The sequence below is a fragment of the Oncorhynchus keta genome, chromosome 18 (assembly GCF_023373465.1).
Source record: "Oncorhynchus keta strain PuntledgeMale-10-30-2019 chromosome 18, Oket_V2, whole genome shotgun sequence".
NCBI lineage: Eukaryota > Metazoa > Chordata > Actinopteri > Salmoniformes > Salmonidae > Oncorhynchus > Oncorhynchus keta.
This window is the reverse complement of record NC_068438.1, coordinates 30,651,571-30,678,852: the sequence shown is the minus strand read 5'-3', so window position 1 is coordinate 30,678,852 and position 27,282 is coordinate 30,651,571. Positions and strand designations below refer to the sequence as shown.

Here is a 27,282-nt window from a genome sequence, read left to right as displayed (position 1 = left end):
CCACAATTGTGTCAAGTTCACTGGATGTCCTTTGGGTGGTAGACCATTCTTGATACACACAGGAAACTGTTGAGCGTGAATAACCCAGCAGCGTTGCAGTTCTTGACACATTCAAACCGGTGCCTCTGGCACCGACTACCATATCCCGTTCAAAGGCACTTAAATCTTTTGACTTCACACATACACAATCTATGTCTCAATTGTCTCAAGACTTAAAAATCTCAATTGTCTCCTCCATTTCATCTACACTGATTGAAGTGGATTTAACAGGTGACATCTCTCTTCCTTCATCTTGATCTATCTATTGATTTATATTTCTGCATCTGTGTGTGTCTCTCTTAATCTAATCAAAGTCCTCTGCTCCTTCTCTTAGTGTCTTGACCCCAGTGTTGGTCCACTGCAACCCACACATCAAACTACTCAACAAGCTTCAATTCAGGGCCAGCCCAGAATATAACAAACATACACACACACTCGCTGACAATGCCATTCCCAGTGTGATTCTAAAGGCGGAGAATAAATCTGGACAAACACGTCCATTAATAAGGCATGAAACCGCTCAGTGACGTGTTGTCTGGTCTACTCTCGTTAAGAGGAAAGATAGAAAGAATGAGAAAACACTGAGCTCTGAAAGGCCAGGATCATTTCTCTGGGATGGAATACTCAAGTAATTTACCCTGCATCAATATTTCACACTGGATCCAGAGAGAGGGAAGGCAGGAAAGAAGGTAGACCGGAGGGGGAAGGAGGAGGAGGTGGGAAAAAAGGAGGATCAGGTAGGGAAAGGATGAAAAGGGGAGGTTAAGAAAGAGAGAAATAGTGACGCAGAGAGGTAGATAAAAAGAGAGGAAATGAGAGTAATTTGGAGAGAGAAGGGGGCTGTGAACTACAGCTCAGGGGGAGAAAGAGAAGTAATAACTTCATTTCTTTAAGATGCGGGGGTGTACTGTAGTGTCGTCAGAAGTCTTGGGTAAATATTTTAATACATTTGTTTGTTCATATTTATGTTTAGGGCCTGTCTGGCCAAATGGATCCTGAGTAACCACACACTCCCTCTGAATACTAATAACTATAATCAACACTAACAAACACCCTAGCATAAACACACACATACATACACACCTAGAGGGTAGTTGTGCCTAATTAGCTCATCAAAGCTTTATAATTACTAATGACTCTACATCACAAAAATATTCAGGGCATCAATATTCTACCATTAGGTTTAGGCTATCAATGTTTAATGACATTAAAACCTTTCACTATTACATTTCCAGATTGCTGTTCTCTTGACTATTTATGAATAAAACAAAAATTAGCATGTTATATTTTGTCAGAGGGGTACATGCAACATTTCATCATGTTTTAAATGTTGCAATCATCATTAATTCAGAATTGGGCAGTTGTTTCATTGATGGACATGCATCACTGTTAAAGCATAGCAGCTTTGGTAATTGGACAGTGTATTTTGGTTTATGGTTTCCTTGGTGGTTGTATTTGTAATTGCTTGGTCATTGAACAGGAGGACTAGAACTGCTTGTCTTACCAACAGGATACATCTTTGATTTCTGTTAATAATATATGCCATTTAGCAGACGCTTTTATCCAAATCGACTTAGTCATGCGTGCATATATTTTACGTATGGGTGGTCCCGGGAATCAAACCCTCAACCCTGGCGGTGGAAGCACCATGTTCTACCAACTAAACAACACAGGGCCACACGCATGTCATGAAATACCACCGACCCCCACCCCACCCCACCCCGCTCCCATTCCAATCCAAACCTCTCCCCCTCCCTCTATCCCTAGTATAACTTGTGTCCTCATGACAAATGGTATGAACAACTACAGCAGATGAACAAGTGGGAGGGGTTTGGTTCTGTGGAGGGGTGGACTGTAGCGCTACAGGCCCCACCCACAAACCAGTAGAAGGTCACTGATTGGACACCTCTAATGACATGGCTGATGATGGACAGCGTAGCAGCATGCTTTGGTTGAACCGCCACATCCCTTAAGTTAACCACAACTTAACCACACCACCCTTACTGAGGAAAGACCACGTTTGGACCACAAACCCGGTTTGTAGTGTTTTGGGGTTTAGGGTGTCATAGCTATAGGTGCGGTCGAGTTCTCCATGACCCCTACTGACCTCTTGACCAATCAGTTTGCATTCTGACAATGTTTGTATTCAGTTTGCATTCTAACAGCCAATCAGAAGAAGAGGACTAGGGGTCAGAGGTCAGTAATGGTTCACTGACAGGGAGGAGGACGTTCAACACTTTTGGCTCGATGGCACAGATCACAGTCCATCGGCATGGATTAGCACTGCAGTAGATGGCGATTGGTTGATTGGATGGCTGTCCAGTTGCTGGGCAGTTTCCGCAGGCATTCCCGGCGTTCTTACCACGACGGATATCCGGACACGCTTGGGTGGACTCCTAAACTCAGGAGTCGCAGTGCCCTCTATGTTGATGTTGACATTCTTGTTCTTCCAGTGGCCAAAGACAAGAACAACATTAACACAACGCCTCCGCAATGCTGGGCAAACGCTCACCCCACCACTCTCAGAAAGAGACACTTGAGTCTCCCAACCCAAGTGGCGGTGTGGAGGTGTTACTCAGAGAGAGTGGAGAGTCAGGACAGGAATGGGTTATGTGTAGGAGAGAGTTGGGAGATTCTGAGCTTGTAGGAGAGATTATGAAGAGCTTGTAGGAGGTAAGGGGAGTGTGTGTGTGTGTGTGTGTGTGTGAATGTTTTAAAACAGGTGTCTCACCTCCAGGCCTTCTGTCTCAGGGTTGACACAGAAGAGATTCTTTAAGGTGCTGCTAGAGTGGTCCTGTGGACCTGAGAGAGAGAGAGAGAGAGAGAGAGAGAGAGAGAGAGAGAGAGAGAGAGAGAGAGAGAGAGAGAGAGAGAGAGAGAAAAGAGAGCGAGAGAGAGAGAGAGAGAGAGAGAGAGAGAGAGAGAGAGAGAGAGAGAGAGAGAGAGAGAGAGAGAGAGAGAGAGAGAGAGAGAGAGAGAGAGAGAGAGAGAGAGAGAGAGAGAGAGAGAGAGAGAGAGAGAGGAGAGAGACCATTGAAGCAGCTCAAAGTAAATAAAAAATTACTTAGTTGTTTAATAATTTTTAAAGGTCATTGGGGGTTACGGGGGGACGGAGGGGGTGGGGGTGGTCATACAATGGATCATTTAGCTAGCAATGTGCATTTGAATTTTAGGACCCCTTTAGGAAAAAATAAAAATATATGATCAAATACTGAATTAGGCCTTTACTACTATAGCTCAGAGAAACACACAAATGGCTTGCAAAGCTGTCATCAAGGCAAAGGGTGGCAACTTTGAAGAATCTCAAAAATAAAATATATTTTGATGTGTTATTTCATAGTTTTGATGTCTTCACTATTATTCTACAATGTAGAAAATAGTAAAATAGAGAAAAACCCTTGAATGAGTAGGTGTGTCCAAACTTTAGACTTTTTTTTAACAACCGAAATATTATTATTTTTTTTTTTACAACCGGTATCAGTTACCTTCAGACGAGTCCCGTGACACTTGTGGGGGTCGTAGCGCTAAACGGAGAACACCATCACGTTTGTGAGAATCTCCCCTCTCCACATTTGTTTGTAGCCCAAACAGTTCGGATGCTTCAAACAGAAGCTGGCACATGGACTGTAACGAATTCAGACGATTACCACCCTCATGTTCGTGAGAGTCTCCCCTGTCCATAGAGTGGTCATAATAGTTTTTTAGGTCAAACTGTTCAGACGCTACAGATGTTTTCATGAGAAGACCGAATTTCACCGCTCTAGCTTTGCCACCTTTAACTGTAGATGCGGAAGTGCGATGTGAGCGGACGAGGTGGATTGAGACTCATCCAATGCAAAAGAAAAGATATCTCTAGCTTAAACTGACACATTTTGATGTTACTATGCTACTATGTTATTGTTACTTAGATTGACGCACCAATGCATCAATCAACTCTAGGGGTTTGTGTGTGTGTGTGTGTGTGTGTGTGTGTGTGTGTGCTTACTTGTGGGTATGGGTATCCCAGTGGGGCGATCCACCACAGAGGGTCTCTTCAGGGCTGGCTTCAGTGGCTTCATAGAGGGGGTAGGGGTGGGACTGAAGGTAGACTCCTCTGTCGAGATCTACACACACACACACACACACACACATACACGCACACACACACACACACACACACACACACACACACACACACACACACACACACACACACACACACACACACACACACACACACACACACACACACACACACACACACACACACACACACACACACACACACACGTTACTATACACTCTGAATAAATTTAATCAATAGTACAGTACATGTTGTACCTACATCCCTTCTACACATTCCACACACATCACTGAGACAGAGCAGGGGATGCTGGCCCATGTTGCTGGTCCATGTGGACTCCAATGCTTCCCACAATTGTGTCAAGTTCACTGGATGTCCTTTGGGTGGTAGACCATTCTTGATACACGCAGGAAACTGTTGAGCGTGAATTACCCAGCAGCGTTGCAGTTCTTGACACATTCAACCCCCCACACACCCCCTCTCTTCCTCCTCCTCTCTTCACCCATGCCTTTCCCCACCCCTCTTTATATCTAATTTGTATTTGATTGTCTTTCACTCTCCTCCTGACTCATCAATCCAATGGGTTGCTCTCTATCCTGTCTCACCAACTCTTACAACCCCCCACACACAGCCTGGTGGAGGGAGGAATAGAAAAAGCAAGAGAGGGAGAGAATGAGATGAGATTGTGAGAATATGGAGAGAGCTAAAGAAGGAGACAGAATGAAAAAGTGAGAAGAAAAGTCAATAGATTGGAGGAAACACCAGAGCTGAACATATGTAGGAGAAAGTGGAGATAAGGATAGAAATATATTAGATACTTTTTTATTTTATTACGATCCCCATTAGCCGGCGCCAAAAGCAACAGCTAGTCTTACTGGGGTCTGACACATCACGAAAAATACATTACAGACAAAAGACTTTACAATTTACATACATTTAAAAACATGTAGTCCAGTACATACACACAACAAGTAGGTCACATGGCACATGGGGGAGAGATGATGTGCCATGAGGTGTGTTGCTTTATTCAGCTTTTTTGAAACCATGTTTGCTGTCCACTTGCACTATATGAGATGGAAGAGAGTTCCATGTAATCATGGCTCTGTATAATACTGTACGTTTCCTTGGATTTGTTCTGGACCTGGGGACTGTGAAAAGACCCCTGATGGCATGACTGCTGTGGTAAATGTGTATGGCAGTTGACTATGCAAAGAATTTGGAATTTCCAACACCTTCATCTTTTTCATAAAAATAAGAGGTGATACAGTCAGTATTTCCTAAACTCTTAGCCAGGAGAGACTGGCATGCATAGTATTAATATTAGCGCTTTGATTACAATAAAGAGCACAACATGCTGCTCTGTTCTGGCTGCAGCTTTACCAAGTGTTTCTTAGCATGACTTGACCATGTGACTGGACAATAATCAAGATAAGATCAAACTAGAGCCTGTAGGATTTGCTTTGTGGAGTGTTGTGTCAAAAATGCAGAGCATCTCGTTATCACGGACAGACCTCTCCCCATCTTTACAACTATTGAATCAATGTTTTGACCATGACAGTTTACAATCTAAGGTAACACCAAGTAATTTAGTCTCCTCAACTTGCTCAACAGCCGCACAATTCATTACCAGATTAGAACTAGAACTTGATTTGTACCAAATACAATGCTCTTAGTTTCAGAGATGTTCAGGACCAGTTTATTACTGGCCACCCATTCCAAAACTGACTGCAACTCTGTTAAGGGTTTCAGTAACTTCATTAGCTGCGGTTGCTGAGGCATACAGAGGTGAATCATCATCATACATGGACACACATGCTTTGTTTAATACCAGTGGCAGGTCATTGGTAAAATAGAAAAGAGTAGAGGGTCTAGAACTGCCCTGCGGTACACCACACTTTACATGTTTGACATTAGAGAAGCTTCCATTAAAGAAAAACCCTATGAGTTCTATTAGATAGATAGCTCTGAAACAACGATATGACAGAGGTTGAAAAGTTATAGCATATACGTTTTCTCAACAACAGGTTATGGTCAATAATATCAAAGGCTGCACTGAAATCTAACAGTACAGATCCCACAATCTTCTTATCACTTTCTTTCAACCAATCATCAGTAATTTGTGTCAATGCAGTACATGTTGAGTGCCCTTCTCTATAAGCATGCTGAAAGTCTAATGTTAATTTGTTTACAGAAGAATAGCATTGTATTTGGTCAAAAGAAAAATCCAACACTTTGCCAAGAGCTGGCAGCAAGCTGATTGGTCTGCTGTTAGAACCAGTAAAGGCTGCTTTACCACTCTTGGGTAGTGGAATGACTTTGGCTTCCCTCCAGGCCTGAGGACAAAGACTTTCCTCTAGGCTCAGATTAAAGATATGACAGATAGGAGTGGCTATAGAGTCAGCTACCATCCTCAGTACCTTTCCATCTAAGTTATCATTTGTCACTATTGATCGATAACAATACATTTTCCATCTCTCTCACACCAACTTTGGAAAATTAAAACTTACAATGCTTTTATTTTGATTTTTTTGTTTTTAGACAGAGAGAAAAACAAAGAGAGAAACAGAGAGAGCGAGAGAGTGAGAGCGCTGAGAGAGCCAAACGAGTGTGATGAAAATCCAAACCCAGGCATCCTGGCGGGGGGAGTCCTGGAGGGAAGTCCTGGGGGGAAAAGCTGAAATAAACGCTTGTTTCCCCTCTTCTCCTCTTCCCAGCCACCCCCTCCCTTCCTCTCCTCCACTTCCCCCCACCGGCCTGCTGTGAATGGCTGAGTATCACTCCACTAGCCTGGGGCGGGGTGCAGGAGTGGTGCAGGGAGGAGGAACTAGATCAGTATTCTGAATACAGCAGTGCTAGCCCTCAAAATAAAGCTAGACATTGGCAACCACAAAACCACAATTTCAGCTGTGTGTGCCAGTGCTCACACACACACACACACACACACACACACACACACACACACACACACACACACACACACACACACACACACACACACACACACACACACACACACACACACACACTGCATGCGCGCACACACACAAGTGTGCACTGACTGCACATCCTAAGACACATCTCCATCTAGGTCTCACTTTCCGTCGGTCCCTCTCGCTTTCCTTTGTCACTGTCTCTCTTTCCGTCGGTTCCTCTCGCTCTCCTTTGTCACTGTCTCTCTTTCCGTCGGTTCCTCTCGCTTTCCTTTGTCACTGTCTCTCTTTCCGTCGGTTCCTCTCGCTCTCCTTTGTCACTGTCTCTCTTTCCGTCGGTTCCTCTCACTCTCCTTTGTCACTGTCTCTCTTTCCGTCGGTCCCTCTCACTCTCCTTTGTCACTGTCTCTCTTTCCGTCGGTTCCTCTCGCTCTCCTTTGTTACTGTCTCTCTTTCCGTCGGTTCCTCTCGCTCTCCTTTGTCACTGTCTCTCTTTCCGTCGGTCCCTCTCACTCTCCTTTGTCACTGTCTCTCTTTCCGTCGGTTCCTCTCACTCTCCTTTGTCACTGTCTCTCTTTCCGTCGGTCCCTCTCACTCTCCTTTGTCACTGTCTCTCTTTCCGTCGGTCCCTCTCACTCTCCTTTGTCACTGTCTCTCTTTCCGTCGGTCCCTCTCACTCTCCTTTGTCACTGTCTCTCTTTCCGTCGGTCCCTCTCGCTCTCCTTTGTCACTGTCTCTCTTTCCGTCGGTCCCTCTCGCTCTCCTTTGTCACTGTCTCTCTTTCCGTCGGTCCCTCTCGCTCTCCTTTGTCACTGTCTCTCTTTCCGTCGGTCCCTCTCGCTCTCCTTTGTCACTGTCTCTCTTTCCGTCGGTTCCTCTCGCTCTCCTTTGTCACTGTCTCTCTCTCCGTCGGTTCCTCTCGCTCTCCTTTGTCACTGTCTCTCTTTCCGTCGGTCCCTCTCGCTCTCCTTTGTCACTGTCTCTCTCTCCGTCGGTCCCTCTCGCTCTCCTTTGTCACTGTCTCTCTTTCCGTCGGTCCCTCTCGCTCTCCTTTGTCACTGTCTCTCTTTCCGTCGGTTCCTCTCGCTCTCCTTTGTCACTGTCTCTCTTTCCGTCGGTTCCTCTCGCTCTCCTTTGTCACTGTCTCTCTTTCCGTCGGTCCCTCTCGCTCTCCTTTGTCACTGTCTCTCTTTCCGTCGGTCCCTCTCGCTCTCCTTTGTCACTGTCTCTCTTTCCGTCGGTTCCTCTCGCTCTCCTTTGTCACTGTCTCTCTTTCCGTCGGTCCCTCTCGCTCTCCTTTGTTACTGTCTCTCTTTCCGTCGGTCCCTCTCGCTCTCCTTTGTCACTGTCTCTCTTTCCGTCGGTCCCTCTCGCTCTCCTTTGTTACTGTCTCTCTCTCCGTCGGGCCCTCTCTCTCTGTTCAATTCAATTCAAGGGCTTTATTGGCATGGGAAACATATTTTAACATTGCCAATGTTGAATGTCTGTATGATAATAAACGTGAAATAAACAATAAAAATGAACAGTAAACATTACACTCACAGAAGTTCCAAAATAATAAAGACATTTCAAATGTTATAATGTCTACATACAGTGTTGTGGCAATAGGTCACAAATATTGCTGCTGTGATGGCACACTGTGGTATTTCACCCAGTAGACATGGGAGTTTATCAAAATTGGGTTTGTTCTCAAATTCTTTGTGGATCTGTGTAATCTGAGGGAAATAGTTGTCTCTAATATGGTCATACATTGGGCAGGAGGTTAGGAAGTGCAGCTCAGTTTCTACCTCATTTTGTGGGCAGTGTGCACATAGCCTGTCTTATCTTAGGAGCCAGGTCTGCCTACAGCTGCCTTTCTCAATAGCAAGGCTATGCTCACTGAGTCTGTACATAGTCAAAGCTTTCCTTAAGTTTGAGTCACAGTGGTCAGGTGTTATGCTACTGGGTACTCTCTATTTCGGGCCAAATAGCATTTGTTTCTCTCTAACTCTCCTTCTCTGTCAGTCCCTCTGTTTGTTTTTCAGTCATTTAAGAACAAATTCTTATTTTCAATGACAGCCTACCCCAGCCAAACCCGGATGACGCTGTGCCAATTGTGCGCCACCATATGAGACTCCCAATCACTGCAGGATGTGATAAAGCCTGCATTTGAACCAGGGACTGTAGTCATGCCTCTTGCACTAACATGCAATGCCTTAGACCACTGAGACACTCGGGAGCCCAGCCTCTCCTTCTGTTTCTCTCTCTGTCAGTCTCTCTCTCCTTCTTTCACTCCCTCTCGCTCACTCTGTCTATTATTGATGGGACAATAAAGGCTTGTTAAAACTGTTTCTCTCACATATCAACCATGGGACTAGAACGATTTTATATCATTTGATTTTTTTTCTCATATTGGTTGTCAAATGGAGCCAGTGAAGCAGATGGAGCCAGCTACCACTGTATTTGCTATAGTTCTGGTTCTCCTGTGTCTCTAAGCTGACCTGGTATCCTATCCTCCTCCACTGATCCAGTCTTCAAGACGTTTTGGGTAAAAATCCAAACTTATACAGCGTTATGTGTACTGTTAGCTTGGTGTGGTACTGGGGATTCCAGACATGACTGACCTCATAGTGTGTACTGTTAGCTTGGTGTGGTACTGGGGATTCCAGACATGACTGACCTCATAGTGTGTACTGTTAGCTTGGTGTGGTACTGGGGACTCTAGACATGACTGACCTCATAGTGTGTACTGTTAGCTTGGTGTGGTACTGGGGACTCTAGACATGACTGACCTCATAGTGTGTACTGTTAGCTTGGTGTGGTACTGGGGACTCCAGACATGACTGACCTCATAGTGTGTACTGTTAGCTTGGTGTGGTACTGGGGACTCCAGACATGACTGACCTCATAGTGTGTACTGTTAGCTTGGTGTGGTACTGGGGATTCCAGACATGACTGACCTCATAGTGTGTACTGTTAGCTTGGTGTGGTACTGGGGATTCCAGACATGACTGACCTCATAGTGTGTACTGTTAGCTTGGTGTGGTACTGGGGACTCCAGACATGACTGACCTCATAGTGTGTACTGTTAGCTTGGTGTGGTACTGGGGACTCCAGACATGACTGACCTCATAGTGTGTACTGTTAGCTTGGTGTGGTACTGGGGACTCCAGACATGACTGACCTCATAGTGTGTACTGTTAGCTTGGTGTGGTACTGGGGACTCCAGACATGACTGACCTCATAGTGTGTACTGTTAGCTTGGTGTGGTACTGGGGATTCCAGACATGACTGACCTCATAGTGTGTACTGTTAGCTTGGTGTGGTACTGGGGACTCTAGACATGACTGACCTCATAGTGTGTACTGTTAGCTTGGTGTGGTACTGGGGATTCCAGACATGACTGACCTCATAGTGTGTACTGTTAGCTTGGTGTGGTACTGGGGACTCCAGACATGACTGACCTCATAGTGTGTACTGTTAGCTTGGTGTGGTACTGGGGACTCTAGACATGACTGACCTCATAGTGTGTACTGTTAGCTTGGTGTGGTACTGGGGATTCCAGACATGACTGACCTCATAGTGTGTACTGTTAGCTTGGTGTGGTACTGGGGATTCCAGACATGACTGACCTCATAGTGTGTACTGTTAGCTTGGTGTGGTACTGGGGACCAGACATGACTGACCTCATAGTGTGTACTGTTAGCTTGGTGTGGTACTGGGGACTCTAGACATGACTGACCTCATAGTGTGTACTGTTAGCTTGGTGTGGTACTGGGGACTCTAGACATGACTGACCTCATAGTGTACTGTTAGCTTGGTGTGGTACTGGGGACTCTAGACATGACTGACCTCATAGTGTGTACTGTTAGCTTGGTGTGGTACTGGGGATTCCAGACATGACTGACCTCATAGTGTGTACTGTTAGCTTGGTGTGGTACTGGGGACTCTAGACATGACTGACCTCATAGTGTGTACTGTTAGCTTGGTGTGGTACTGGGGACTCCAGACATGACTGACCTCATAGTGTGTACTGTTAGCTTGGTGTGGTACTGGGGACTCCAGACATGACTGACCTCATAGTGTGTACTGTTAGCTTGGTGTGGTACTGGGGATTCCAGACATGACTGACCTCATAGTGTGTACTGTTAGCTTGGTGTGGTACTGGGGATTCCAGACATGACTGACCTCATAGTGTGTACTGTTAGCTTGGTGTGGTACTGGGGATTCCAGACATGACTGACCTCATAGTGTGTACTGTTAGCTTGGTGTGGTACTGGGGACTCCAGACATGACTGACCTCATAGTGTGTACTGTTAGCTTGGTGTGGTACTGGGGATTCCAGACATGACTGACCTCATAGTGTGTACTGTTAGCTTGGTGTGGTACTGGGGACTCCAGACATGACTGACCTCATAGTGTGTACTGTTAGCTTGGTGTGGTACTGTTGACTGACCTCATAGGTGTACTGTTAGCTTGGTGTGGTACTGGGGACTCCAGACATGACTGACCTCATAGTGTGTACTGTTAGCTTGGTGTGGTACTGGGGACTCTAGACATGACTGACCTCATAGTGTGTACTGTTAGCTTGGTGTGGTACTGGGGATTCCAGACATGACTGACCTCATAGTGTGTACTGTTAGCTTGGTGTGGTACTGGGGATTCCAGACATGACTGACCTCATAGTGTGTACTGTTAGCTTGGTGTGGTACTGGGGACTCCAGACATGACTGACCTCATAGTGTGTACTGTTAGCTTGGTGTGGTACTGGGGACTCCAGACATGACTGACCTCATAGTGTGTACTGTTAGCTTGGTGTGGTACTGGGGATTCTGACTGACCTCATAGTGTGTACTGGTTGGTGTGGTACTGGGGACTCTAGACATGACTGACCTCATAGTGTGTACTGTTAGCTTGGTGTGGTACTGGGGACTCTAGACATGACTGACCTCATAGTGTGTACTGTTAGCTTGGTGTGGTACTGGGGACTCCAGACATGACTGACCTCATAGTGTGTACTGTTAGCTTGGTGTGGTACTGGGGACTCCAGACATGACTGACCTCATAGTGTGTACTGTTAGCTTGGTGTGGTACTGGGGACTCTAGACATGACTGACCTCATAGTGTGTACTGTTAGCTTGGTGTGGTACTGGGGATTCTAGACATGACTGACCTCATAGTGTGTACTGTTAGCTTGGTGTGGTACTGGGGACTCCAGACATGACTGACCTCATAGTGTGTACTGTTAGCTTGGTGTGGTACTGGGGATTCCAGACATGACTGACCTCATAGTGTGTACTGTTAGCTTGGTGTGGTACTGGGGACTCTAGACATGACTGACCTCATAGTGTGTACTGTTAGCTTGGTGTGGTACTGGGGACTCTAGACATGACTGACCTCATAGTGTGTACTGTTAGCTTGGTGTGGTACTGGGGACTCCAGACATGACTGACCTCATAGTGTGTACTGTTAGCTTGGTGTGTTAGTACTGGGGACTCCAGACATGACTGACCTCATAGTGTGTACTGTTAGCTTGGTGTGGTACTGGGGACTCCAGACATGACTGACCTCATAGTGTGTACTGTTAGCTTGGTGTGGTACTGGGGACTCTAGACATGACTGACCTCATAGTGTGTACTGTTAGCTTGGTGTGGTACTGGGGACTCTAGACATGACTGACCTCATAGTGTGTACTGTTAGCTTGGTGTGGTACTGGGGACTCTAGACATGACTGACCTCATAGTGTGTACTGTTAGCTTGGTGTGGTACTGGGGACTCAGACATGACTGACCTCATAGTGTACTGTTAGCTTGGTGTGGTACTGGGGACTCCAGACATGACTGACCTCATAGTGTGTACTGTTAGCTTGGTGTGGTACTGGGGACTCCAGACATGACTGACCTCATAGTGTGTACTGTTAGCTTGGTGTGGTACTGGGGACTCTAGACATGACTGACCTCATAGTGTGTACTGTTAGCTTGGTGTGGTACTGGGGATTCCAGACATGACTGACCTCATAGTGTGTACTGTTAGCTTGGTGTGGTACTGGGGACTCCAGACATGACTGACCTCATAGTGTGTACTGTTAGCTTGGTGTGGTACTGGGGACTCCAGACATGACTGACCTCATAGTGTGTACTGTTAGCTTGGTGTGGTACTGGGGACTCCAGACATGACTGACCTCATAGTGTGTACTGTTAGCTTGGTGTGGTACTGGGGATTCCAGACATGACTGACCTCATAGTGTGTACTGTTAGCTTGGTGTGGTACTGGGGACTCCAGACATGACTGACCTCATAGTGTACTGTACTGTTAGCTTGGTGTGGTACTGGGGACTCTAGACATGACTGACCTCATAGTGTGTACTGTTAGCTTGGTGTGGTACTGGGGACTCTAGACATGACTGACCTCATAGTGTGTACTGTTAGCTTGGTGTGGTACTGGGGACTCTAGACATGACTGACCTCATAGTGTGTACTGTTAGCTTGGTGTGGTACTGGGGACTCTAGACATGACTGACCTCATAGTGTGTACTGTTAGCTTGGTGTGGTACTGGGGACTCCAGACATGACTGACCTCATAGTGTGTACTGTTAGCTTGGTGTGGTACTGGGGACTCCAGACATGACTGACCTCATAGTGTGTACTGTTAGCTTGGTGTGGTACTGGGGATGGTACTGGGGACTCCAGACATGACTGACCTCATAGTGTGTACTGTTAGCTTGGTGTGGTACTGGGGACTCCAGACATGACTGACCTCATAGTGTGTACTGTTAGCTTGGTGTGGTACTGGGGACTCTAGACATGACTGACCTCATAGTGTGTACTGTTAGCTTGGTGTGGTACTGGGGACTCTAGACATGACTGACCTCATAGTGTGTACTGTTAGCTTGGTGTGGTACTGGGGACTCTAGACATGACTGACCTCATAGTGTGTACTGTTAGCTTGGTGTGGTACTGGGGATTCCAGACATGACTGACCTCATAGTGTGTACTGTTAGCTTGGTGTGGTACTGGGGACTCCAGACATGACTGACCTCATAGTGTGTACTGTTAGCTTGGTGTGGTACTGGGGACTCCAGACATGACTGACCTCATAGTGTGTACTGTTAGCTTGGTGTGGTACTGGGGATTCCAGACATGACTGACCTCATAGTGTGTACTGTTAGCTTGGTGTGGTACTGGGGACTCTAGACATGACTGACCTCATAGTGTGTACTGTTAGCTTGGTGTGGTACTGGGGACTCTAGACATGACTGACCTCATAGTGTGTACTGTTAGCTTGGTGTGGTACTGGGGACTCCAGACATGACTGACCTCATAGTGTGTACTGTTAGCTTGGTGTGGTACTGGGGACTCTAGACATGACTGACCTCATAGTGTGTACTGTTAGCTTGGTGTGGTACTGGGGACTCCAGACATGACTGACCTCATAGTGTGTACTGTTAGCTTGGTGTGGTACTGGGGACTCCAGACATGACTGACCTCATAGTGTGTACTGTTAGCTTGGTGTGGTACTGGGGACTCCAGACATGACTGACCTCATAGTGTGTACTGTTAGCTTGGTGTGGTACTGGGGACTCCAGACATGACTGACCTCATAGTGTGTACTGTTAGCTTGGTGTGGTACTGGGGACTCCAGACATGACTGACCTCAAAGAGTGTAACGTTTAGCTCGGTGTGGGTTGTTAAGACTGTACTTACCTGGAACCGGACCTCCTGGTTAACCCTCTGGGAGCCGTCCTCGCTGCCCGGATGGGAGATCATCGACAAGCGCTTCTTCTCAGCAGTAGCCCGGTCTCTCAGGTACTCCAGTCTCCGTGGCCGGCCCAGCTGTAGGGACAGGAGGGCCTGGAGCTGGGCACGCTCAATAGAACCCAGCAGGATCATCGACTCTGAGGGGTGGGGGAGAGAGAGGGAGAGAGAGGGAGAGAGAGAAGGGAGGAAGGGGGAGTGAGAAGGGGTGATGATGAGGTAGAAAAAAGGAGGGGGAGAGAGAAAGAGAGCAGGGAAAGTGAGGGGCAGCAAGGGAGAGATGGATGGAGAGAAATATGAGATGAGAGTGCAAGTAAGAAGGGAATGGGGTGATGAAGAAAGGACAGATATGATGGGATGAAAGGCAGAGGAGAGACAGATGAGAATAAAAAGAAGAGGGATGATGGAAGAGAAGAGAAATAGAGAGAGAGGGGCCAGGAGATTAGAATGAGAGAGGAGGGGGAGATGTGATGGAGGAGAGGAGAAAAAGAGGTCTTCCAGAACAGTAGTTAATGTGCAAGGGACTCCTAACACATGTTTCTGCATGGTAAGTTATCTAACTAACAACAGCCAGGCGTCTGTGTTTGAGTGTGTGTGTGTGTGTGTGTGTGTGTGTGTGTGTGTGTGTGTGTGTGTGTGTGTGTGTGTGTGTGTGTGTGTGTGTGTGTGTGTGTGTGTGTGTGTGTGTGTGTACACAACGGGGTGTGTATGGGGGGTGTGTTTGTTTGTTTAAAATAATTGCCCCAGCTAATTGCTTTGGCATCGCTACACAATTACAACAGACTTGGCATACTGTATAAGAATATATAACTTGAATGTGTGTGTGGGGGAGTATTTATTTGACGGAAAATGTTCTGTAGTGTGTGTAATTTGTGTGTGTCTGCGTCTGTAAAGTATGAGTATGTGCTTGTCTCACCACTGGACTCGAGCAGGGCCAGGGTCTTGAGGTGTCCAGCCAGCAGTACATCATGCAGGTCTCTGTAGCAGCAGTTGAGGGTGATGTAGGTCACATCCCTGATCATGATGTCCTCCACACGAATATTATACTTCCTGAATGACGATAGGAGAGAGAAGTGATGAGGGGAGGAGCGGAAGAGAGGGAGGGGTTATTAGCACCACCTATACAGTCAGTGAGTGATAACTATTAGAAAATTGGAGTGAAAAGTTAAGCCCCCCAAAAAATGTAATCTGTCAATTCCTCTGTCCTTTCAGAGGTGACTGTGGAACAACATCCTAGTCAGTCCTGAACTTATTGCTACAGAGGTGAGGTTGCATCCAGACGTAATAGTTCTACTGTATAGGAGGTGACTGTGTGAGAGAGCAGGTTCTGCCTCAGAATATTTGTGGTTCTACCCCTCTACCCCGGCCACACAGTACACTGGACAGGTTTCCTTCCTGCCAGACAGGCTGAGCGTGCCAACCTCCGACACGACAGCAGCACTAGGTTCCGCTGCCAAGTTCTGTCTGTGCCAACCCCGACACAGGCCTTCCCCTCTGTCCCTCTACAAGATCTAAAACCCATACACCTGTACTGCCCGGTTTCTGTACACCAATACAATAACCCCCTCTTTAGCTTTAAACCAGGGAATCAGTTCCCAAGTATTCCCACAAATAAAAAAAGTAATATGTGATAGTGTCTCAATGTAAATAAGGTATGAAATTATTGTTATTTTCAAATGCAATCCCTTTTTAGACTTAGTTGTGGTCAATGTGCAGTGCACAAATTATTATAATTAAGTTCCGGCCTCCACGACCAGCCGCTCCGACAAAAATCGGCCCACGTTTGAATCTAGTTGCCTAGCCCTGCTTTAAACCAATACAATAATCCTCTATACAGCAGACCTTATATAATGAGCACTTCAATGGTTCTGAAACTAACAAACAGAAACCTGTCTCTTACTGTATCTGTCTCATAACTTCAGAGTACAGTGGACTGTAGGCACATTGCCACACACACACACACACACACACACACACACACACACACACACACACACACACACACACACACACACACACACACACACACACACACACACACACACACACACACACACACACACACACACACACACACAGAGAGAAAAAGTGATGTGCATGTAATTGTTGCCTCACCTCGCTCTCCAACCAGCTAGATGGTGCCGACAGACATGGCGGCTCTAATTCTAGCAACTTTGCAGTATTTTGTTTTTTGTATTTTATTTCTCGCATTAAAGCCCAGAAAGTTTGTGTTATTACATACAGCCAGAAATAACTTTTGGATATCAGAGCGGCGGTAACTCACCAGCATTACGACCAGGATTAACTTTTGGATATCAGAGCGGCGGTAACTCACCAGCATTATGACCAGGATTAACTTTTGGATATCAGAGCGGCGGTAACTCACCAGCATTATGACCAGGATTAACTTTTGGATATCAGAGCGGCGGTAACTCACCAGCATTATGACCAGGATTACGACTTTCCCAAATTGGATCCTTTGTTTGTACCACTCAGGGCAATGTAAGTTATCCCAGAGGCTGCTCCAAGACGCTGACGGCGGAGAAGTGGTATTCGGAGTGGACTTCTAATCCGACTCAGGAGGTGTATATTACTCGCTAGTGTTCAGTCTTTGGACAGCAAAGTAGACGAGCTCAGGATGAGGATCTCCTTCCAGAGAGACATCAGGGACTGTAACATACTCTGCATCACGGAATCCTGTCTCTCTCCGGATATACTGTCCCCGTCCATACAGCCCGCTGGGTTCTCAGAACATCGCGCAGACAGGAATAAAGAATTCTCAGAGAAGAAGAAAGACGGGAGTGTATGTTTCATGGTGTGATTGTGATAATGTACAGAAACTCAAGTCCTTTGTTCACCCGACCTAGAATACCTCACAATCAAATGCCGATCGTATTACCTCCCAAGAGAATTCTCTTTGGTTATAGTCACAGCCATGTATATTCCCCATCAAGCCGATACCACGACGGCCCACTGGACTTGGTGCAAACTGGAAACCACATATCCTGATGCCGCATATATTGTAGCTAGGGATTTTAACAAAGCAAACTTGAGGAAAACGCTGCTGAAGTTCTATCAACACATTGACTGTACTGTAGTTCTCGTGCTGCTAAAACACTCAGCCACTGCTACCCCAACTTCCGGGATACCTACAAGGAAATTATTGTCCTCCCTTTGGCAAATCAGATCATCACTTTATTTTACTCATCCCTTCCTATAGGCAGAAATTCAAAAAGGAAGTACCTGGCCTGAGGTCTATTCAACTCTCGTCTGACCAATCAGAATCCATGCTTCAAGATTGTTTTGATCACCCAGACTGGGATATGTTCAGGGTAGCCTCTGAGAATAACATTGACGTACGTATACATTGACATGGTAACTGAGTTCATAAGGAAGTGTATAGTGGATGTTGTTCCTAATGTGACTAGAAACCGTGGATAGATGGCAGCATTTGCGCAAAACTGAAAGTGGAAACCACCGCATTAAACCATGGCAAGGTGACTGGGAATATGGTTGAATTCAAACAGTGTAGTTATTCAGTAAGGAATTCAGTAAGGCAATCAAAGGAAATAAGTCAGTACAGAGACAAAGTGGAGTCACAATTCAACGACTCAGATACGAGATGTATGTGACAGGATCTACAGACAACCACAGATTACAAAGGGAGAACCAGCCAAGTCGCTGACAACGATGTCTTGCTCCCAGACAAGCTTAACACCTTCTTTGCCCGCTCTCAAGGACTGTGGGCTCTCGTTCTCTGCGGCTGACGTGAGTAGGACATTTAAATGCGTTAACCCTCGCAAGGCTGCATCCCTAGTCGCGTCCTCAGAGTATGTGCAGTCCAGCTGGATGGAGTGTTCAACATATTCAATGTCTCCCTATCCCAGTCTGCTGTCCCCACTTGCTTCAAAATGTCAACCATTGTTCCTGAACCCAAGAAAGCAAAGGTAACTGAACTAAATGACTATCGCCCCGTAGCACTCCCTTCTGTCATCATGAAGGGCTTTGAGAGGCTAGTTAAGGATCATATCACTTCTACCTTACCTGACACCATAGACCCACTTCAATTTGCATACAGCCCCAATAGATCCACAGTCGATGCAATCGCCATCACACTACACACTGCCCTATCCCACCTGGACACTAGGAATACCTATGTAGAATGCTGTTTATTGACTATAGCTTAGCCTTCCACACCATAATACCCTCCAAGCTCATCATTGAGCTCTGGGCCCTGGATCTGAACCCCGCCCTGTGCAACTGGGTCCTGTACTTTCTGACGGGCTGCCCCCAGGTGGTAAAGGTAGGAAACAACACCACTTTGCTGATCCTCAACAAAGGGGCCTCATAAGGGTGTGTGCTCAGCCCCCTCCTGTCTCCCTGTTCACCCATGACTGCGTGGCCACTCATGCCAACTCAATCATCAAGTTTTCAGACGTCACAACAGTTGTAGGCCTGATTACCAACAATGATGAGACAGCCTACCGGGAGGAGGTGAGGGCCCTGGCGGAGTGGTGCCTCGGGAAAATAATCTCTCCCTCAACCTTAACAAAATTAAGTAGCTGATCGTGGACTTAAGGAAACAGCAGAGAGAGCAAACTCCTATCCACATCGACAGGACCGCAGGTGAGAAGCTTCAAGTTCCTCAGCGTACACATCACTGACGATCTGAAATTGTCCACCCACACAGACAGTATGGAGAAGAAGGCGCAACAGTGTCTTTTCCACCTCAGGGGATGGCCCCTAAAACCCTCAGATTTTTACAGATGCACAATTGAGAGAATCATGTATGGCTGTATCACCACCTGGTACAGCAACGGCATTGCCCGCAACCGGACAGCCATCAGACTGTTAAAACCTCTTAAGGAGGCTGCGAATTTTGTTTTTGTTAAAAAAAAATCGCGCAACACTTCAGCGCCCTGCTACTCATGCCAGGACTATAGTATATGCATATGATTAGTATGTGTGGATAGAAAACACTCAGACGTTTCTAAAACTGGTTAAATCACGGCTGTGACTATAACAGAACATCCGTTTCATCGAAAAGTGCAGGAAAATCTGATCACTGAAAATGGAAAAATATATCCATGCGCCACTTGCATGTATTGTCTATGGGAAAGCCAATTACCTGGAGCCGAGATTGCAATTCCTACAGCTTCCACACGATGTCAACAGTCTTGTCATTTGCCTAGGCTTTGTTTCTTGGTCAAACGAAGAAGAGACAGCCCATTTCTTCAGGTCTCCGACCGGATATTTTGGTTGAGATTTACCCGGACATTATTTCCAGACGTACAGCTATAGAATACACATCGCCTTGTGATCAATTTGATCGCTTTTTAACGTTTACTAACACCTAAAGTTGCATTACAAAAGTATTTCGAAGTGTTTTGTGAAAGTTTATCGTCAATTTTTTTATTTAAAAAAATGACGTTACGTTAAAAAACGCTATTTTTATCGATATCTAGGCTATATATGGACAGAATTATTTGAAAAAAGACCCAAAATGATGTTTATGGGACATCTAGGAGTGCCAAGAAAGAAGCTCGTCAAAGGTAATGAATGTTTTATATTTTATTTCTGCGTTTTGGGTAGCACCGGCTACCGCAAAATCTGTCGTTTTAGATGAAGTACTCCAGTACTTCCAGTACTTTTGGGTGCATGCTATCAGATAATAGCTTCTCAAGTATTTTCCAAATCTGACTCGGTAGCTAGATTCACAACGAGTGTAGCTTTAATTCAGTACATTGTATGTGTATTTTAATGAACGTTTGAGTTTTATCAAAAACTATACGTGGCGCACTTGAAATTTCCGCTGATTTGATCCCCACAGCGGGAGCACTTCCCCAACAAGTTTTAAATAGCCATCACTAGCTGGCTACCACACGGTTACGCAACCGTGCTCCTTAGATTCTGCTTCCCTATATACATAGACATGGAATCACTGGTCACTTTAATAATGGATCACTAGTCACTTTAGTGGTAAGATGACGCGGATGCTACGCTACAGGACTGTTTTGCAATGAACAGACTGGAATATGTTCCGGGATTCATCCAATTGCATTGAGGAGTATACCACCTCAGTCATCAGCTTCATCAATAAGTGCATCGACAACGTTGTCCCTACAGTGACTGTACATACATATCCCAACCAGAAACCATGGATTAAAGGCAACATCTGCATCAAGCTAAAGGCTAGAGCTGCTGCTTTCAAGGAGCGGGACACTAATCCGGATGCTTATAAGAAATCCCGCTATGACCTGAGACGAACCATCAAACAATCAAAACGTCAATACAGGATTAAGATTGACTCCTACTACACCGGCTCTGATGCTCGTCGGATGTGGCAGGGCTTAAAAACTATTATGGACTACAAAGGGAAACCCAGACGTGAGCTGCCCAGTGGCAAGTGCCTTCACTGACATTTTCAACCTCTCCCTGACCGAGTCTGTAATACCTACATGTTTCAAGCAGACCACCATAGTCCCTGTGCCCAAGGAAGCAAAGGTAACCTGCCTAAACAATTACCGCCCCGTAGCACACATGTCGGTAGCCATGAAGTGCTTTGAAAGGCTGGTCATAGCTCACATCAACAGTATCCTCCCGGATACCCTAGACCCACTCCAATTCGCATACCGCCCCAACAGATCCACAGATGACGCAATCCCACTCCACACTGCCCTTTTCCACCTGGACAAAAGGAACACATATGTGAGAATGCTATTCATTGACTACAGCTCAGCATTCAACACCAAAGTACCCACGAAGCTCATCACTAAGCTAAGGACCCTGGGACTAAACACCTCCCTCTGCAACTGGATCCTGGACATCATGACAGGTCGCCCCCAGGTGGTAAGGGTAGGCAGCAACACGTCTCCCACGCTAATCCTCAACACTGGGGCCCCTCAGGGGTGAGTACTTAGTCCCCTCCTGTACTCCCTGTTTACCCACAACTGGGTGGCCAAACATGACTCCAACACCATCATTAAGATTGCTGACAACACAACACTGGTAATCCTGATCACCAACAGCGATGAGACAGCCTATAGGGAGGAGGTCAGAGAACTGGCAGTGTCGTTCCCTGGACAACAACCTTGCCCTCAATGTGAGCAAGACAAAGGAGCTGATCGTGGACTACGGGAAAAGGCGGGCCGAACAGGCCCCCATTAACATCGACGGGTCTGTAATGGAGCGGGTCGAGAGTTTCAAGTTCCTTGGTGTTCACATCACCAACGAACTATCATGGTCCAAACACACCAAGACAGTCGTGAAGAGGGCACAACAAAACCTTTTCCCCCTCAGAAGACTGAAAAGATTAGGCATGGGTCCCCAGATCCTCAAAAAGTTCTACAGCTGCACCATCGAGAGCATCCTGACCTGTTGCATCACCGCCTGGTATGGCAACTGCATGGCATCTGACCGTGAGGCACTACAGAGGGTAGTGCATACGGCCTAGTACATCACTGGGGCCAAGCTTCCTGCCATCCAGGACCTATATAATAGGTGGCGTCAGAGGAAAGCCCATAAAATTGTCAGAGTCTCCAGTCACACAAGTCATAAACTGTTTTCTCTGCTACCGCACGGCAAGCGTTACCGGAGCGCCAAGTCCAAAAGGCTCCAAAACAGCATCTAACCCCAAGCCATAAGACTGCTGAACAATTGATCAAATGGCCACCGGACTATTTACATTGACACCCCCCCATTTGTTTTGTACACTGCTGCTACATGCTATTTATTATCTATGCATAGTCATTTCACCGAGACCTACATGTACAAATTACCTCAACTAACCTGTACCCCCGCACACTGACTTGGTACCCCTGTATATAGCCTCGTTATTGTTATTTTATTGTGTTACTTTTATGATTTTTTAAACTTTAGTTTATTTGGTAAATATAACTCTTCTGGAATTGCACTGTTGGTTAAGAGCTTGTAAGTAAGCACTTCACACATTTCAAGGTCTACACTTGTTATATTAGGTGCATGTGACAAATAAAGTTTTATTTGATTTGATAATGTTTACATACTGCCTTACTCATTTCATATATATATACTGTATTCTATTCTACTACTGTATTATAATCAATACCACTCTGACATTGCTCATCCTAATATTTCTATATTTCTTAACTCTAGATTTGTGTGTATCGTTGTGAATTGTTAGATATTACTGCGTTGTTTGAGTGAGGAACACAAGCATTTTGCTACGACCACAAAAACATCTGCTAAATATGTGTATGTGATCAATATCATTTGATTTAATTTGATTTGAAATTAAATACCACTCAAAAGCTGGAGATGGATTTGTCAAAAGGGCAGAGAGAAGAGAAGGAGTGCAGGAATGAGTGAGAGAAGGAGATTCACGCCCCAACATGACACTGCTTTTCTCATAGTGTGTGTTTGTGAATGTGTGTTTCCCAAGTGTTACACAAGCATTCCCATGGTTGAATGTGTGTTTGTGTGGGAAGTGGGATGGGTACCAGAATGAATAGGAACACAAACAGCTTGGGGGCCACACTTCATGCACTCTTTCATTTAATTTCCCCTCTTCATCCTACTCAACTCCCTGCCTCAAATGTACTTAGTGCTCACACACACACCAGATCCGCAGTGGTGAAATCGAAGCATAGTGGATGATGTGAAGGAGAGAGAGAGTATGTGAGGGGTAGAGACAGAGAGGGTCAGAGAGAGCAAGAGGGGTAGAGAGGAAGAGAGAGAAGGGTAGAGAGAGAGAAAGGTAGAGAGAGGGGTAGAGAAAAAGAGAAAAAGCAAGACCGAAATTGAAAGAGAGAAAAAGAAAGAGTGAGAGAGAGCGAGAAAGAGAGAGAGAGATAGATAGAGGTAGAGTGCTCTTCAGCCCTCCACCAGCAACCGGAACAATACAATAACACATATATTTACCATGCTATTATAAAATCCCTGAATGGTTTTATGTTTTGTAAAAAATGACAAGTAACACCTCTCTCTCAGGTAGATGCTTCCCGTGTTCAGACTAAAGCCCCGTTTGCACTGGCACTTAAAATTAGGGCCAAATTAGAGTTGACTCAAATACAAACTGGGTCGGGGAAGCCCAGTTTCACAACAGGTACCAGCTCGATTAGAATTCGGGTTGGGTACGCAGTTACTGTTCAACTGCCAGTTAGCTCGTCTGGGCTTGTTGCTGTTAGCTATCACAAGCAGTACTGCAGTAGTCAGACATGACATGAATTTCCAACATAGCTGGATCCTTTATTCATTAATGCACTACACACACTTTTATGAGAACAGTCAGCCATCTATTGCTTGCTACCTAACGTTAGCTACCAAATCAATAAATCAAATGTATTTATAAAGTTATTTTTTACATTAGATGTCACGAAGTGCTGTACAGAAACCCACCCTAAAAGCCTAGAGTTGAAACAAGCTAGCTAGCTAACGTTAGCTAGCAGGAATTTTAGCTGGCCAGGTTGTATTGAAGGCGAGCTTCAAACAATCAAACCTGTCATCTGTTTGATTGGTTAGCTAGCTTTAATTTTATTTCACCTTTATTTAACAAGGCAAGTCAGTTAAGAACAAATTCTTATTTACAATGATGGCCTACCAAAAGGCAAAAGGCCTCCTGCGGGAACAGGGGTCTGGGATTAAAAATAAAAAAATAAAAACAATATAAATATAGGACTAAACACACATCACAAAAAGAGAGACAACACAACACTACATAAAGAGAGACCTAGACAACAACACAGCATGGTAGCAACACAACATAACAACATCACCTCCTCCCTGTAGGCCGTCTTGTCGTTGTTGGTAATCAAGCCTACCACTGTAGTGTCGTCTGCAAACTTGATGATTGAGTTGGAGGCGTGCATGGCCAGACGTGGGTGAACAGGGAGTACAGGAGAGGGCTCAGGACGCACCCTTGTGGGGTCCCAGTGTTGAGGATCAGCGGAATGGAGATGTTGTTACCTACCCTCTCCACCTGGGGGCGGCCTGTCAGGAAGTCCAGTACCCAGTTGCACAGGGCGGGGTCGAGACACAGGGTGGGTCTAGGGTGTCAGGTAGGGTGGAAGTGATATGGTCCTTGACTAGTCTCTCAAAGTACATCATGATGACAGAAGTGAGTCATTTAGCTCAGTTACCTTAGCTTTCTTGGGAACAGGAACAATGGTGGCCCTCTTGAAGCATGTGGGGACAGCAGACTGGGAGAAGGATTAATTGAATATGTCCGTAAACACACCAGCCAGCTGGGTTACGCATGCTCTGAGGATGCGGCTGGGGATGCCGTCTGGGCCTGCAGCCTTGCGAGGGTTAACACGTTTAAATGTTTTACTCATGTCGGCTGCAGTGAAGGAGAGTCCACAGGTTTTGGGTGTGGGCCATGTCAGTGGCACTGTATTGTCCTCAAAGCGGGCAAAGAAGTTGTTTAGTCTGTCTGGGAGCAAGACATCCTGGTCCGCGACGTGGCTCGTTTTCTTTTTGTAATCCGTGATTGACTGTAGACACTGCCACATACCTCTTGTGTGTGAGCCGTTGAATTGCGACTCCAGTTTGTCTCTATACTGACGCTTAGCTTGTTTGATTGCCTTGCGGAGGGAATAGCTACACTGTTTCTATTCGGTCAATGTTTTCGGTCACCTTGCCCTGATTAAAAGCAGTGGTTCGCGCTTTCAGTTTCGCGCGAATGCTGCCCTCAATCCACGGTTTCTGGTTTGGGAATGTTTTAATAGTTGCTGTGGGTACGACATCGCCGATGCACATGCTGATAAACTCGCTCACCGAATCAGCGTATTCATCAATGTTGTTGTGTGACGCAATGCGGAACATATCCCAGTCCACGTGATCGAAGCAATCTTGAAGCGTGGAATCAGATTGGTCGGACCAGCGTTGAACAGACCTGAGTGCGGGAGCTTCCTGTTTTAGTCTCTGTCTATAGACTGGAAGCAATAAAATGGAGTCGTGGTCAGCTTTTCCGAAGGGAGGGTGGGGAGGGCCTTACATGGGTCGCGGAAGTTAGAATAACAATGATCCAGGGTTTTACCAGCCCTGGTTGCACAATCGATATGTTGATAGAATTTAGGGAGTCTTGTTTTCAGATTGGCCTTGTTAAAATCCCCAGCTACAATGAATGCAACCTCAGGATATGTGGTTTCCAGCTTACATAGAGTCAAATGAAGTTTGTTCAGGGCCATCAATGTGTCTGCTTGGGGGGAATATATGCGGCTGTGATTATAATCGAAGATAATGTTCTTGGTATGCGGTCCACATTTGATTGTGAGGAATTATAAGTCAGGTGAACAGAAGGACTTGAGTTCGTGTTTGTTGTTATGATCACACCACGCCTCGTTAATCATAAGGCATACCCCCCCGCCCTTCTTCTTACCAGAAATATGCTTGTTTCTGTCGGTGTGATGCGTGAAGAAACCAGCTGGCTGTACCGACTCCGATAGCTTGTCTCAAATGAGCCGTGTTTCCGTGAAGCAAAGAACGTTACAGTCTCTTATGTCTCTCTGGAATGCTACCCTTGCTCGGATTTCATCTACCTTCTTGTCAAGAGACTGGACATTTGGTGAGTAGTATGCTCGGGAGCGGTACACGATGTGCCCGTCTCCGGAGCCTGACCAGAAGACCGCTTCGTCTGCCTCTTTTACGGCGTCGTTGTTTTGGTTCGCCGGCTGGGATCCGATCCATTGTCCTGGGTGGTGGGCAAAACAGAGGATACGCTTCGGGAAAGTCGTATTCCTGGTCGTATTGATGGTGAGTTGACGTTACTTTTATATCTAATAGTTCCTCCCGACTGCAAGCTAAAATTCTTTGCTAAATACATGGCTCTGGGTCTGGCTGGCAGTGGCAGGAGTATCAGGTAACGTTAATTACACAGCATGGTGAGGGTAAATAAAACTTTTCAACATCTTACTAGCTAGCTAGCAACATTAGCAAAGCCAGCTGCACAGTCACAGCTACCTAGCAACATTAGCAAAGCCAGCTGCACAGTCACAGCTACCTAGCAACATTACATAATTTCTGGAAGCAGTGGAAACCCAATTCGAGCTAGCCAACTAAGGCTAGCCCATCCTGGGTTGACTTCAGTATAAATGGAAACAGGTCTTAAGAGGTGTGATCATTAGAGTGTGGGTGGTTGATCAATAGTTAACAGAAACAGAACAGATACATTACTTCAGGTTATATTGAATGTCAGCCATACTCTAACAGGCCTTTAATGACAGATGAACAGAAGAGGTGACAGAGCATCCTGCATTCTCACAACTCTGAGGAAACTGGTCTACGTTGTCATTTTTGTGCCTGCTGTCAGTGTGTAGGTGTGTACACACCTGCACATTGTGTAACTTTGTATAATCTACATGTAAATGAGAAATTATGTAACAGCACAATGAAAAACAACACAACCTACACAAGCTCACATAACAATGTCTAAGACGGGCGCTCGCACACACACACACACACACACACACACACACACACACACACACACACACACACACACACACACACACACACACACACACACACACACACACACACA

General features: G+C 45.9%; 1 protein-coding gene across 3 annotated transcripts in view; it reads right to left on the bottom strand.

Annotated features, from left to right (window-relative positions):
* LOC118371086 (chloride channel protein 2-like) overlaps nucleotides 1-27,282 on the bottom strand; it is a 214,633-nt gene that overhangs the window by 41,902 nt on the left and 145,449 nt on the right. For 2 of the 3 annotated variants that reach the window (XM_052467885.1, XM_052467886.1), the window contains 5 exons: nucleotides 15,682-15,815; nucleotides 14,715-14,905; nucleotides 4,025-4,142; nucleotides 2,771-2,841; nucleotides 2,402-2,485 (listed from right to left, as the gene is read on the bottom strand). In XM_052467885.1, the coding sequence (XP_052323845.1) occupies nucleotides 2,402-2,485; nucleotides 2,771-2,841; nucleotides 4,025-4,142; nucleotides 14,715-14,905; nucleotides 15,682-15,815 (598 nt within the window). The remainder of the gene's footprint in view (nucleotides 1-2,401; nucleotides 2,486-2,770; nucleotides 2,842-4,024; nucleotides 4,143-14,714; nucleotides 14,906-15,681; nucleotides 15,816-27,282) is intronic. The other variant, XM_052467887.1, reaches the window with a different exon arrangement.